Source organism: Rhodnius prolixus, unplaced genomic scaffold, assembly GCF_049639745.1.
Source record: "Rhodnius prolixus isolate KJV_2025 unplaced genomic scaffold, Rpr scaffold_1, whole genome shotgun sequence".
Taxonomy (NCBI): domain Eukaryota; kingdom Metazoa; phylum Arthropoda; class Insecta; order Hemiptera; family Reduviidae; genus Rhodnius; species Rhodnius prolixus.
In genome coordinates, this window is record NW_027411581.1 from 8,735,736 (window position 1) to 8,750,645 (window position 14,910).

The following is a 14,910-nucleotide window of genomic DNA, read 5'->3' on the forward strand; positions in this document are numbered from 1 at the left end:
TACTAATACTTAATTTTTGTTTTAAAACAAAACACTATTAGTCTAAACTTCGGTTTAATTAGTCGAAGAGCCAGTGGGTGGATGATTGGCCAAGATGAACTTAGTTGTATCATGACTACGAAGGTATTTGGCAACTTTAATGCCAAAGTTGGACGTGAAATAGTCCACCTTCCACTATTTATTCTATTTATACTATTAGCAAAAATGTCTTCTATGAAAGTACAAAGAAAAAAAAATAGGCAGATTAACTTTACTGCCTCTAAGGATATTGGGGGCACTAATTTCCTAAAAGAGAATTCTGAGTTAGATAAATTTGTCTTCCAGGTAGAATCTAATCGGCTCAAGCATAACTTTTCTAGATGATAGGTTTATGTGTGTCTCTTGGTCCTTACGAACTGTGATGTGCAAAGGTTGTTAATGTTCGAAAGAGAAATATTTTTCTGAATAGTCTCCTACACAAGGCGAATAATTGATAATAGGCAATTAAAAGTAGTTATTTTATTCTCATTAAAAAAAAACAACTGATTCAGGTAGTTAAAAAAAACACTCAAAATAAAAAGCAAAATAAAATCCTTTATTATAATAAAGCTGATAATATTAATTGAATATCAAAATGATAATATAGTTTTAATTTAAACGGAATAAAACATTAAGGATCCTGAAAATAAATTTTTTTTCTCTTCGGATGAATATCTCCAAGAAGATCAGGAAACCTAAAAAAAAAAAAAATGTTTAAAGAACAAAATTTTGCTTGGAACGATTTTTTATTTTGCATTTGTGAAGATATACAATTTACTGGTAGGGGTCATAATTAAGAACTTTCCTTTGAGAACTGTTTTTCAAGTTCATGAATTAGTCTAAAAAATATATTGCTATTTATTATTATCGAGGTCAGTAGGTGCAGGAAGATGTAGGAACATGGATAAGGAAAAGGAAGGGTTGGGAAGGAAAATCTTGGATTCCATAAAAGTCAACCTCCTAGCATGTTCAGAAGAGGATGGTTCCGGAAAGAATACCCAGAGACTGCTCGGCCGACTTTGATTTATTTCGAATTACCATTAAGACAAGTTAAAAAGAAAGAATAGTTTCAACACGTGTCCCAAAATTAAGATAATGAAAATGAGGTTCTAATAAACAATTTTAGAATAGATTATACGAAATAGGAGATTAAAAAATCTGACATCATAGACATCATCATTAAACAATACATTTGTTAAAATTATAAAATATGATTCATGAAGCTAAATAAAAAAATGTATTTACTTACACTTGGCTGTTTCTTTTGTTATTAGTATTGTCGTTCATTTCTTCCTTGTCATGTGAAGCATTCTAAAATAAATAAATAAAAAATTCCAATAAGATATCTCGCCTAACTGTACTCACGCAACAAAGTTAACAATCTACAATTATAACCATCAAGCAAATTATCTGCAACCCCTAACAATGAAATGGTACTAAGAATTGTTAATGTATTATAAAATAAACATTAATTAATTTATTTATAAAATTATATAGTAAGAAGGTTTCAAGATGTGTTTGTATAATGGTTCAAAGCTAGTTTTAAGTTATATTTTCCAAATATGAAACCTGTGCTAACAAAGGTAACATTTTCAAAAAAGTAGATCTTTAAACAGAAGATAATCTTTCTTCGTGGTGGTGGAGTAAAAGAAACATTTTGTTGTGGAATGTTTTTAACCTTAAACAATAAAATTTCGGTAAAAAAGGATTGGTTTAATCACGTACGACGAATTCTATCATTTCGTTATTCTTTTTTTACTTCGGTTCCTCTAGTAAAGTATTATATTGTGGTAGAGAGATTTCAAATATTTCTTATTAAATTTATCTTGTAATGATTAATATTTGAGGAATGAATATATAAGATATATCTATGTTTTTTTCTCTCTCTCTCTCTCTCTTAATTTGCAATAAAATGCAGCATTTTTTTCTTTTATTCTATTAGAAAGGATTGTGCAGATTTTTGAATTCGAATTTTGCCCCAGGAAATATCCTAATTGAGGTTTCCTGAGTCAGACAATAAGAATATTTAAAAATAGTTATAATTGTGGTTTTGGCAAATTGAGTGTGTGTGTGTGAATGTGTGTAAGCAGCATAACTCAAATACAATAAACTGCCGAAAGTTCAAATTTGATTTGTAATAAGCTTTTAATAAAATCGCCACATTAATGAATAGAATTTTCTGCCTTGAGAATAAAAGTAAGAAAAGGTCGTGAGTTTTATTATAATTATTTTTACCTCCTTGTTAATACAGCTATTAAAATCACAAGAACAGTTTTCCTTGCAAGATTTTCTTCCTTTTTTGCAGGCACACTTTCTATCACACTGCGAAGAGCATGTACACCTGTTACTTTGCTGATTATTTCTCTTACTCTAAAAACAAAAAGTGTTTTTTTTTTTTCTGTTAAATGCGTAGCGTTAAGTTTTTGGAGGTATCGTGGCATTATTTAATTGTTTCGTTTTTGTTTTCATAATGTACACAAAATTCACCTTCAATGTTTGTAATTTTTTGTAGAGTGGAGTTTTTGTCCAATCCGGATCATTGTCTAAATTATCACAGTCAACTTCTAAAGAATCATCGAAAGCTCGCAAACTTTCTTCATCTGCCACTTCGAACTGATTTCTATCATCCTTTCTTGTTTTGTTCTACAAATTTAGATTATATTAACATAATTGATAAATTAAACTCCTAAACTAATTTTTAATTAAAAAATATTGTTGTATTTTACTTTCGCGTCAGAATGCTTGTCGGATTTTTGTGTAGTATGCATACTGTTATTTCTTACTTCCTCGAGCTGCCTTTTTACTGTATCCACTTCTTTCTGAGAACTATCATACTGCTCCTAAAAGTTGATAGAAAGATTTAATGCAAGTAACCACTTTTATTCCTCTACAAAAGGTTTAAAAAAGTTTGCACTGATATTCATTCAATAATTAAAGATATAAAAAGATTTAAGATAGATAAAAATGGTATTTTATTTCTAATAAATAGAAATTAAACTCAATAAGAAAAAAAAGAACTCTATGTTGATAATTTAAATAATTAACAGCAATTATTTAAAACAAATTACTCCATTAAGAAATAATAATTTTTCTATTACACTTCCTTTAAACTTCTCTTTTTTTTATTGCTTCAACCAAATGATTGCTAACCAAATACTGTAAAAGATTTAGGAAAGCTAAAGATCCGTACCCAAAGATCCGAAAAAGCTTGATCCTTAGTAATTATGTCTTTCATTTTTTCAGTGAGAAGTAAATACAGATAACTGAGTGCAACTTTGGCATCTTCCATATTATGTAAAATATCCCAGTTGGTGAAGTTCAAATCTTCTGTATAAAACAAAAAGAAGAATGGAATGTGGAAAAACCTATCTAAATTTTATGAAATTGATTAAAAAGTACCAAAATCAAAATCAAACAATAATTTCAACGTTTTTCTTCAAAATTAAATCTTTGTTTACTATTTACGATGAAGTAACATTAAATGTTATATTATATAAAGTGAAATGACATTTTTTAGGATTAGCTGGTTGCAAGTTTAGGATGCTGATAAGATCTCAAATACCATTAATAATGGATTTCATTATTCAGATGTACATGTGAGTATATAATAATTCTCTATGTAGATTTTAATATAAATAAGAGCAAGCCAAATCTATGGAATAAATTGGAACTTTGATATGAAATAAAATACTAAACATTTAACTAACCATGAATAATATCTAGGAGTTTTTGCTGTAAATCTGCTATTTCAGTATTTCTTAAAGCTAATTCCTCAGTCAACTGTTTTTTTTCTTCGTTTAGTTTTAATTTTTCTTTTTCTGTCGTACAAGGATTATCTAAACGAGCCTGAAATGCATGTTTTATTAATTAATGTTCATTACTTTTGGTGACTGATTCATTGTTTCAATAGGATGAAAAAATAAATGCCAATTTCAGTCATATTTTGTATTGTGCCGAGCTTTCAAACTTGGGAGTAACAATAGAACATTTTACATTTTAAGGTTGGTGTGTCTTCTGTCTTGTCTGCTCAGGAACTTAGTTCGAAAATTAAATCTTACTATGCAAGAGTTATTTCACTTAATAAAAAGTCAAAAGTCTCCTACACGGTTCTCGAGATTCTGATTTTCAGCAACACATGCTCCTCAAAATGTCCAAAAACAAAATTTCCCTGAAAATTAAATTTTCACGTAGGTTTAAATCTCTCACAGAGATTTAGAAACACTGTGGAAAAAATCTTAGAAAAGTGTGAAAAATCAGTGAAAAAATGAATAAAAGTCAGTAATGTGGTACTCAATATTTTAGAATTTATTTAACCCTTTTTACTATTGTATAACACATAAAATCGTACTGAATTAGGAACCTTCGAGGGGAAAAATATCCATTACTGTCCCCAGAGTCCCCTTAATTGGACTTTCCCGTAAAAAGTTTCTTAATTAAAAGTTGCAGTTCATATGGTTACAAACTTTAAAGAAAATCGTTAGAACAATTTTTAGAAACTCGCAGACAAGTAAATAATCTATTCAGTAACCATCTAACTTTAGGGGGCCATCAGAGGAATATCTAGGGGTTGTGGTGCGGGGAGAGGTGTATAGGATATCAGAGAATTGTTATCCCTGACGGCTGACTTCCACTTCTCATCCTAGAACTGCCCAAGAGCACCTGTATGAGATGCTACAACGCCAAGAAGTGTTGAAGGGTGAATGCTTTTACCAAGCATGGATACGAAACAGACCAACCAATTTTATTTTCGCAATAGTAAAATGTTAACATTAGCTACGTTAAATAAAAAGAAAGCAAATTATCAATGCAAGAATATATGGTTTTAGAAAAACATTACAGTAATTTGAGCTCATAGAATTATTAAAATTGAAAAAAAAAATACTACTAATCGATAGAAGAAACGTTTAGATTGAAAATCTACAGTTGATACTACTAAATTAAGAAAAATGTAGTACCTTCACATCAGTAAATTCCTTGGTGAGGTCTGCGCGTTCCTGCATGAGATTTTCCAATGATTTTTGGGCTTGGAAAGTAGATTCTACCATTTCAAGTTCTTCATTGATCTTTTCCTTGATTAAGTTTGTAGCAGATCCTCTCAGTCTTTTATTAGATTTTGCACTTTTCTGTCGCTCCAAGGCAGCCTTTAAACAAGTATATACGTACTTTTGCATTTTAGCTAGTGAAATTATCAAAAGAAAATTATTCTGATATACGGAATATTTTGATTTTTGAAATAATAGATAACTGGTTAGGTGCTATCCATTCACAAATTAAACAGGAATAAATAGTATAAATATCACAGATTGTATGAAGAGTTAGATTTAGATTTAGCTTATTACTGATATGTAACCGATAATACGATTAGTACTATCATGAAATTAAGAAGCCAGTTACTTAACTAAACTTCCATATGAGTGGGCCTGAACGTCAATACTGATGTGCAATATGTAATCCTGGCGAAATAGAAAATGTAATTCATTTATTAGGGCTGTTTCGAAGGAGTTTCGAATAAAATGAAACATTACTTTTCGATGTATCCCCTACGAAGAAGTAATCATATATATATTTAAACGGACAAAATTAGTGGGAAAATCTTTGCAAAAACACTGTCACCGCTTGGATACGTCTTTTATAATAAATGCGTTTATTTTTTATTTAAAAGTGCACTTTATTTTGTGTTGTGGAGCCTCTCTTTTGCTTACTGACAGACGGACCTTTAATCCATGTCTATGTGTTAATATTTAGTTTTCAAGAATTCTAATGTACATTTTCTTTCTTAACTATCATAAAGAAGAATTTTGCTTTTCAACTTGAGCTAACCCGGCTTCTGAAGTCCTTATTAATCACGAATTAATATCAGGCTTGCATGTGGCAAAAATTAACAGAACCCTTTTATTTCCGTATTTCGGGGAGATCCTGATGATAAGCTTAAAAACGGAGATGACCGTAGTATGATGTAGACACACGAAAAAAAAAAAATCCTTTTATCTTTTCTATATTATATAACTTACAACAAGGCGTTTGTTGGCAGCAGCAGCAGCTTCAAGTTTCCTTTTTAGAACTATCTGTTGCCTGGAATGAATTTGTTCCATTTTTTTAAGATTATTTTGATTTTTAATATTTTGATTCTTTAGTGCTAACATTTCTTTATTTTTTGCGGCCTTCCAAGACTGGAATTTGCAATTTCCCATTTTCATTTGCTGAATAAGACGAACTTTCATCTTTTTCATCGCCTAAAAAGTATATTTTTTGGATGAGAAAGGCAACTGAGAAAGTTCACACATATTTATATTGTAAGTAATAAATAAATAGGTAATCATACCATAACATCATTCTTCAAATTTTTTATTTTTTCTTCTGAATTTGCTTTCATTTTGATTATTCTCTCTTGATCGCTTACTTTTTTCATTAAGGCAGCAACTTTAGGCTCAAGTTCTTGCAAACGTTTCCGTCTTTGCTCTGCTATTCTAAAAAAAAGAAGTAATAATATAAGGAAATTATTGTTTACTTCTCGTTTCTGTCGCGCCTATAAAAATAAAATATCAAATTAATTTTTTTTCTAACTTTGAGGATACAGAACTGCTTGATGAAAGCTGCGCCAATAAAACATCCTTTTCCTGTTGAAGTTCTGTTATTTGTTTTTTTAAATCTTCAACTATTAGTGAGGCATTCTGTACATCAAGCTTACTATCGGTACTTTCATAGTAAGTCGCTATTAACTCTTCTTTCCACATAAGATTTTGATTTAAAGTCTGTTAACCAGAATGATTCGAAATAAGAAAAACGATGGCATTGATAATCCTTTCTTAATTTATGTATTAATATGTACAATACCAATATTTCCTTATTAATTTTAGCTTGAGATAAAATGTATTCTTGTTTAGTTGGTGAAGGGCCTTCATTATTATCTTCGTCTGGTTCTTGTTCAGTTTGAACTTCATGTTTCAGAAGCTCTTTTCCAGCTTTAGTATATTCACCCTAAAATGTCAATAAATGGATTAAGGAATGCCAAAATTAATTAAATTTAAAGAAAATCAAAAGTTAGGGGACTAACCAACCTGAACTTGTTTTATTTTTGATGACAATTCACTTAGTAGTTCATTATTCGATTCATTATTTTGTGTTTCATTAATGACAGCAGACAATTTGCTTAATTCTTCTAATTTTTCCTTGATATTTTCATTAAATTGTTCAGCCTGTAAAAATTATATTTCTAGGATTATTATTTAATTTTATTTTTTCTTATTTTGCAAAAAATAAACTAAAAAATTAAAAAATAACATTCTGTTCTTTTACCTATTTGCTCTTCTTTCAATTCAACAATTCCTTCATTACAAACATGTACTTAGTATACACAGTCATTCCTTGAAATAAATAAATGTGAAAAGAGCATATGGTTCTGAAGAGCATTAAGAATTGACGAATACCTTAAGAGATTATTCTTATTGCCAAAAAAGAATGAAAGATGACAAATGTGTCACTAATGGATCAGGTAATAAGCTTTTAGACAAAATCAACCTACCATCTGACCACTTACCGGCATTTTTTTTTTTCCAGCTTAAGCGTCTTTTTCGAGAAGTTTCTCTGAATTTCGTTGGCTCAGTAACTACTTTTAGATCAATAACTTTTATAAGAAGCATTTTCCAACGATAAACTAGCCAATACCAGTATGTGATATTAAAGATTTATTATGTGATTAAATTCCCAATTTGAAGTAGATAGATTAAAATTTTGTATTTAGTTATATTTTCGAGCTAAATAGTTTTAAAAAATGTCTTTACATATATTGTGGTAACAGAAAACTATCTATTGTTCGCACGGGGATTTTCGTTTCTTTATTAATTATTTTCAGTTATTAATTTGCTCACAAAGACGGTTCAAGCCGTCTTAAATATGAATTGAAAAAGTATCTATCTTCTACGTTACACAGTAAACAGATTTTGCATTATTAATGTAGTAGATACTTGATTTCTCATTAAACATAGTTATTAAATAGTCAATAAAGACTTTCTTAATTTACACTCGACTTACCATAACTGCTTTTTCATACATTTTGGCATTACTCCACAATGTTTCAGTCAGTGCATCGTTAAACTGCCTTAATTTATTTTGGGCCTCTTCTAGCTCTAATTGCAGGAACTTATGATTCGGAGGACAATCAGAATTATGTATAATCTTTAACCTCAACTCTTCATTCTGTGAAATCAACAAGCTTTACTAGCAAGAAGATTTGAACGACAGATGAATAATTCTATCCAAACTCCAGTATGTTTTAAGTATATCAAGTAAAAATTAACTATACTTTCAATATAACCAATTTATACTTCCTCGTGATGACCCCAAGCAACAGAGTATGAGTATTTGTCTCATATCAGGCATTGAGGTAATCCCCACTCTGAAACTCCTTCATTTAGCAGAGAAGTTGGCAAAGAGTTATCTTCAGAAAATCTATATAAGTTTGGGAAGAGGGAGAAAGGAGAAAGATGTTTAGGGTTTAGGTAGTGGTTGCTCCCAATCTGCCGGCTCCCTAATCCTCGGTATGATGATAATGACTGGGTGTTTAGCAGGCTTGTAGAACTCTTAACTTCCAAATTTGCGGTGCCATCTTTAGTATGTCTAAGGATCTCATTGCAGTATTTTGAGATCATACTACCATCTCCCATCTCTTTATAGAGCTTACCAGGAAATTCTGTTTATTCTGACATTTGATTTAGGGAAGCAATGGTAGGATGACGTAGTTGGAACCAGGAAGTGGTCTTTACGAAGCAGGCTCCCACTATTAGTTAAAATTAAAATAAGTAAAAAATTTACCTCTTTTTTGAGTCGACAGATTTCTGCAGTAATTGGATCCTGATTAACAACTGGTTTATTTTTAATTCTTTTGACCCTGTCTGCGTAACGCAAGGTACTCATAGTCTCATCCTGATTATAATCAGCAGGACTTACACAGGCAATCATAAGCGTCACTGAGTTACCGCCTAGAGAATCTAAAAAAACAAACTACCACAATAATAACAATAAAATTTCAAGGCGCTAATTACCCGCAATCAATGCGCAAATAAACAAAGATAGATAATTCTGCCTTGGCGCGTGCAGATTATTGCAGTCATCTTTAAAAAAAAAAAAAAACTTGAAAATAACTACTGCTTTACACATTTGAAAATGACTGATTGAAGATTATTTAAATATAACGACTTTCAATTACCGCAATTGACATCATAAAATGTATTTAAAACTTAAATAAACAAAGTTAAAAATCTAATTAGAAGTGTAATTTCTAATCTAAGGGTTTCTACACTATTAAATTTCATTAATTTATATTAAGAATATGCAGAGGCGGATACATTACTCTGAAATGGTTTTAATAATAATCAGGTTGGTAAAAGAAGAGTTTACCCCCTTTTTATCCAAAAACTTAAAAAGGGGATAAACGTTTACTGACTAAAAAAGGGTATACTTGGAAACAGTTTCAAATAAAAGTTGACCACAGTTGGTTACATGTGTGCAGTGAGCGTGTGAGGAAATCTTAAAAAATTGAAAATTTCTATAAATAAAACTATATTTTCAGTTGACCAATTAAATTTGATCTTGCCTTGATTTTCCGTTGAAATGTACTAAACACACATAGACACCAATTGTAAAAACAACTTCGTAATCAGGAGACTAAAAATGATTATGTCTATGAAAAACCTATATTAATAATGGTCATAACTTGCCTTGAAGTAACCTTGTCAGCTTGCTATCTCTATAACTAACAAAATTTTGGTTTCCTTCTCCAAGCTGGGATATGACATTCCCTAAAACTAAAAGGCCCTTATTAATATTTACTCCTTCTTTAAATCTATCTCCCGTTGTTCCAGTTTTTTTTGATCTTTCAGAACCTGCTAGGTCAACTAATCGAAAGCTAGATGTCATGACTCCACTTCTATAAAAATAAAAAACAAATAAAATTAATTTATTACAGTTGAGCGATCATATTTCATTAAAACTTGACTTACGGATTATTCTTCGGAATGATTCTTATGTTAATAGTAAATATTGCATGACTTCTTGACGACTGAGCATTCATTGCCGTTGCACCTACTGTTCTTCCCAGCGAACCCTAAGAAAAAAATAAAAATAGATTTCCAGTATTTTTTAAATTATTCATTGCAGCATATCCACCACGGCTAAAAAATAATTTAGCTCTTTACGGTATCAGTCACATTTCAAATTTTTAATGTGATTCGTGATCTAAAGTGTGCGCTACTTATTCGTCTTAAACAGCACCTTTATTTTACAATAAGCAATTTTTACAGATTTGCTAAAAAAACATGATTTATTCTATTCTTTTCATTTAATATGAAACAAATATGGTGGACATAATATTATGCAGTCTTACTAGAGAGCTATATTTTTTCGAATGATATTCTTAAACGATACTCTTTTCAACAGCTCTCTAGTGTTTGCTGATGACATCTTTGAATAACAATTACACTCATTTGAATTGTTTACTGTTATTGTTACTATTACTACCATTTTTTCCGCAGAAAACAAGAGATGGTTTATAGCGAATAGTGATTATAATTTTTACTGTAAGGGTGGTTAACCTAATTTATCTGAGGAGTTTTAAAGATGGTTACACAATAGGAATCGACTAAGATCTGCTTCTACACCACTCGATGACGTCTTGAACTATATGTTCCAGCTGCTTTTACTTTTTTTTATATATATTCCAGATAAGAGAGTATGTAATTCGTCTTCAAAATCAATTTTTCTGCCCAATTCACCAGGATTTGATTAAGGCGCAGAATATTTGTATCTTGGCCCCAAAGCTTTTCTAAGCGGAGGTGGAAGTTCCATTATTTTAAGCAAAATGTTATTCCAGTCTGAGTGTCACGAGACATAGTGATTTCGAGTGAAGTAATAATCCGATGAATGAATCACTTGGTGAAGCGGAAAAGTCGATATCAATTTAGGCTCTTTCTCCTGTTCATAGTACCGCGATGAATATTAGGAATATACATATCGACTTCCGAGCGGAATAGCTTTACAACATTTCCTTATGGAATAGCTGAGGAGTTAAGTTAAGTTGTATCCGTCAATTTATAATAGGAGTATTGAGATGGGGTTTGAGGAGATAATATTCTGATGTTTTTAATCAGCACCTATTTGGTAGATTTGTAACTCAGAGAAAGGAACGCCCATCAAGCTTGGGCCAGATTTTAGGTTTGTGGTGAATTATACCTGACTCAGCCTAAATCATTCCCGATGTGGTACTTTTTCTTAGGTTAGCAATATGGTGCAGAGGGCTTCCTCTAATCGCAAAACGAATAATAATAAAAGTAAACAGTGATTATAGATGATCGATTTTGAAGTTGACTACGAACAAATGTTCCACACACACACACACACACACACACACACAAACTAATTTACCCTTTACATTGCGTCCAAATAATAACAAAAATACCTCATTAAGTTTTTCTAATGTGGTCACCGGATCAGTTACTTCCACTTCTGTCAAACCAGGAATGCAAATTTCATTATTTATTTCCCTGAGGTCCACTACACTACACTCTCTTGTTTTATTTGCCAAAAGATCGTACAGGCTTTCGTTGTACAACTTAAACAATAACAGTTATGTCAAAAAATTGATATATTTTTAGAACAAAATGACTGACAAATTTTATTTTACCTCAAGAAAGGTTACTGATACACTGAAAGTATAATTTTCCAACGTTTTAACAGTGTCAAAAATTTCGTACACAGCTCTTGGTATAACTCCCATTTCTCCAGTTCCGGAATAATTAGTTCCCATTGTAAAAGTTTTGCCTGACCCTGTCTGTCCATACGCCAAGATTGTTAAATTATAGCCTGAAACAAATTTGATGTCCACTTTTTTATACATATATAGCGCGTCAACATCATGAATCATTGGCACCCAGAGTTTTTTTTTTTTTGGTGTTTGTTAAAGACAACTCTCGGACTGTGAACTGTAAGACGCTCCTAGAAAGTGGAAATTTAAGAACCAGCCGATGGCTTCGAATCCAGTGTTATAACCAGTACCCCGGGACCTCCAGTATAGCCTTAACACTGAGCTAATCCCTTCCCTTTACTATTATTCTTATTCTAGACAAACAGAATAATATTAGCTGTTATTATTTATGATAATGTCTATTTGTTCATACATTCTAATGTGAATTTTAATACGAAATAGATAATTTGATGTCCCTAAGAAAGAACATTGTTTTAAATATGTTTCGAGTGAATATATTGCGTGATAGTAAGTTTTTGGTTGTAAACGAGAATAATCTCTTGAAAGGGTATGTTTTATTGAAATTAATTATAAATACATGTAGTGTCAATCTCCTTTGAAGGCAAAATATTCCAGAAAAATTAATTCAGCGAAGCCTTGTCATGTTTCGTTTTGACAGCACATAAACTGTTAAGTTTATAGCCAGAAGTTTGGCTAATGATGAATTATGTTTACTATAGATGAATGATGAATGATTCATTAACAGTACAGGCGATTCCCGGTATTGGCCTTGAATTTTATTTAATATGTTACAGGAAATTCACAAATGTATGTAAGCAATCCTGCTACGTCTAAGACCCTTGATCGGTCAGGACATAAAGCCCGGCTGAAAAACCATGACTTTACATTAACATTGCAATGAATTTATAATTCTACACATTGTAAATCTATGAATTTGTGGTATAAAATGATTACCAACTTTGTGATATTTGCAAAAAAAAAAAAAAAAAAGCAAAAATAATAAAGCTTTTCGAGGCGCTAATGACCAAGATGTTGATGCGCCGAAAAAAAAAAAATAAAAAAAAAATAAAGCTTTTCAGACCCTAATTCCTCTTTATACATAGTTGAAAAGTGATCAGACAATAAAGAAATTCAAAGCACAAGTTTTTCATTAATAGATTTGCTTAATTTTTAAAGACGGCGGCCTGAAACGCCACCTTTATTTTATGTTATAAATAAAGAGAAATTAGAGACATAATGGGCTGATTTTTTTACAATCTGATACAGTATTTTTTTAATTAGATTTAAATAATGAAATGGGATAATATTCAAGTAGAAAACAATAATAAAAAAATAATAGAATAAGAATAAGTGATTGGCGAATGAAAAACACATAGTACTGATTTTCTGGGAGGAGGGGGGAGATTAATCATGAATATACGGTACATTACGGAACACCAAACTCACATATTTGTATGTTGTTCTACTTTTATTCTACAGAGATCAGAAGCTACATGTTCTAATTGGATTGTGAAACTTAAGATGTGAGGAAAATTTGAAGCAATTTGTGTGCTGCAACCAGATGATTCCATTTGTTTTTTAGCGTAGTGTAACAAGGCTGTTTACAAGTTTATTTATTCATTTTTATTTACACTAGTGTGGTTTGAGTCTGATTCTGTTACTCTAGATTGTGAAATGCTTCAGTTACAAAACTCATTTGATCGCGCAATATTATAAGGCGAGCGAACAGTATTAACAATTGGTTGCCGAATGTTTTCACAAACCTGTAACTATGCGTAAATAACTTACACTGCAAGCATGTTACAGAAATCGGGTCTAGGCTGCTTCGATTAATTAAACTTGATTTAATTTAACCCTATCACCAAATTGAATTAACTCCGCACAGAAATGGCTTTGCAAGATAGATAGATAGATTGAATACGCGTTTTCCTCGGCCAGGTGATCGATTTGCTTTATTTATTTATTTTTTATTCAAGGCGCGTCAACATATCAGGTTATCAGCGCCCAGAGCCTTTTTCAGAGCACTGCTGGTCTTCGAACAGAGTTATCTAATATTTAGTTAATTATTTATAGTTATTTATTAAGAATATTTTAAAACCAAAACTGTTAGGAATGGCGTCAGGAAAAGCGAAGACTTCGAGACTACAATTCTTTAACTGAACCTCACTCCCTCTCTCTTAAACTTGCGACTACTTTTTGTAAATAGTTTTTTTTTTTTTTTAAAAAGATTTTTGGAGAAGTAATGCATTTTGAGATAATAATTTGATGTAGTTTCATCAAATATACAACACTAAAAGTAACTGATAAAATAATGGATCTTATTCTTTCAGTAGTTAACTGATTTTTCGATTTCATTGATCTTATATATACATTCAAAATGATCAACTAGTCAAATACAACAAAGGGTAAATGAGCACTTATGAAATGATAAACAAAGAAATAAATACAGAAAACAGTAAAAAACAAATTATAGACATATTTTTTAGATATAAAAATGTAATTTTACCTTCAAACAGTTTTTCTGTGAGCTTTTTAATTGCCACGTCATAAACTTTATTCTGTCCCTCGAACTCATCGAAGACATAGTTAAAAGTATAGGAAGTATTTGCTTTTCCAACCCTGACTTGAGGTTCGTTAGGAATTCTATCAATGCATTTTTGACATCCCATAATAATTTCATTCTCTAATAATGGACGAATTCTTAATGCAACTTGCACAGATTCCATTTCCACTTCCTTCAAATTAGTAAATTAATAAATAAATGAATCAGCACCAATGAAATCATAAAATAATACTATTGTACTTACAAGTTCATTAATAATTTCTTATTGTCTATTATGTTTAAAAATTATAATCAATATCTGGCAATCAAATGTTAAATCAGCTACCTCGCATCACTTTAATGTAAAAGTTATAATCAAAAATGTCTCAACTAAGACTTTACAACACAACCGTTCAAGTCGTTCCAGTTTCAGTATTTAAAAAAAATGCGAGGGAAAACTGGACATATTTTATAACAGTGTTGCACCAAGAGTTGTTGCCCCAAATGATTATTTATTTTGTTGAAAAACATCATATGTTCTGTTACAAAAACCATTATATTGGTAGTTATTACAACTATTTAATACCTCTAG

At 30.8% G+C, this 14,910-nt stretch overlaps 1 protein-coding gene across 2 annotated transcripts; it reads right to left on the reverse strand.

Annotated features, from left to right (window-relative positions):
- Window positions 1-553: 553 nt before the first annotated feature.
- LOC141456107 (chromosome-associated kinesin KIF4-like) lies at window positions 554-14,756 on the reverse strand. Of its 2 annotated transcripts, none has more exons than XM_074131801.1 (21): window positions 14,584-14,756; window positions 14,283-14,511; window positions 11,696-11,874; window positions 11,471-11,623; window positions 10,017-10,120; window positions 9,735-9,943; window positions 8,830-9,005; window positions 8,050-8,214; window positions 7,077-7,214; window positions 6,853-6,996; window positions 6,583-6,770; window positions 6,341-6,485; window positions 6,030-6,251; window positions 4,974-5,159; window positions 3,726-3,864; window positions 3,209-3,345; window positions 2,745-2,858; window positions 2,506-2,661; window positions 2,254-2,388; window positions 1,268-1,329; window positions 554-713 (listed from the first exon to the last, which is right to left on the reverse strand). In XM_074131801.1, the coding sequence occupies exons 2-21, from the start codon at window positions 14,500-14,502 to the stop codon at window positions 650-652; spliced, it is 3,036 nt and encodes a 1,011-aa protein (XP_073987902.1). In that variant the 5' UTR covers window positions 14,503-14,511; window positions 14,584-14,756; the 3' UTR covers window positions 554-649. The 2 variants fall into 2 exon arrangements, with proteins under 2 accessions (XP_073987902.1, XP_073987983.1); XM_074131882.1 differs by having other exon boundaries at window positions 14,665-14,723.
- Window positions 14,757-14,910: the final 154 nt, after the last annotated feature.

Coding starts and splice junctions, on each gene's coding strand:
- LOC141456107 (XM_074131801.1), bottom strand. CDS start 14,502: ATGGAATCTGTGCAAGTTGCATTAAGAATTCGTCCATTATTAGAGAAT. Junction 11,875..14,282: donor CACAGAAAAACTGTTTGAAG/GTAAAATTACAT, acceptor AATTTGTTTCAG/GCTATAATTTAACAATCTTG. Junction 2,389..2,505: donor AAAAATTACAAACATTGAAG/GTGAATTTTGTG, acceptor TTTTGTTTTTAG/AGTAAGAGAAATAATCAGCA.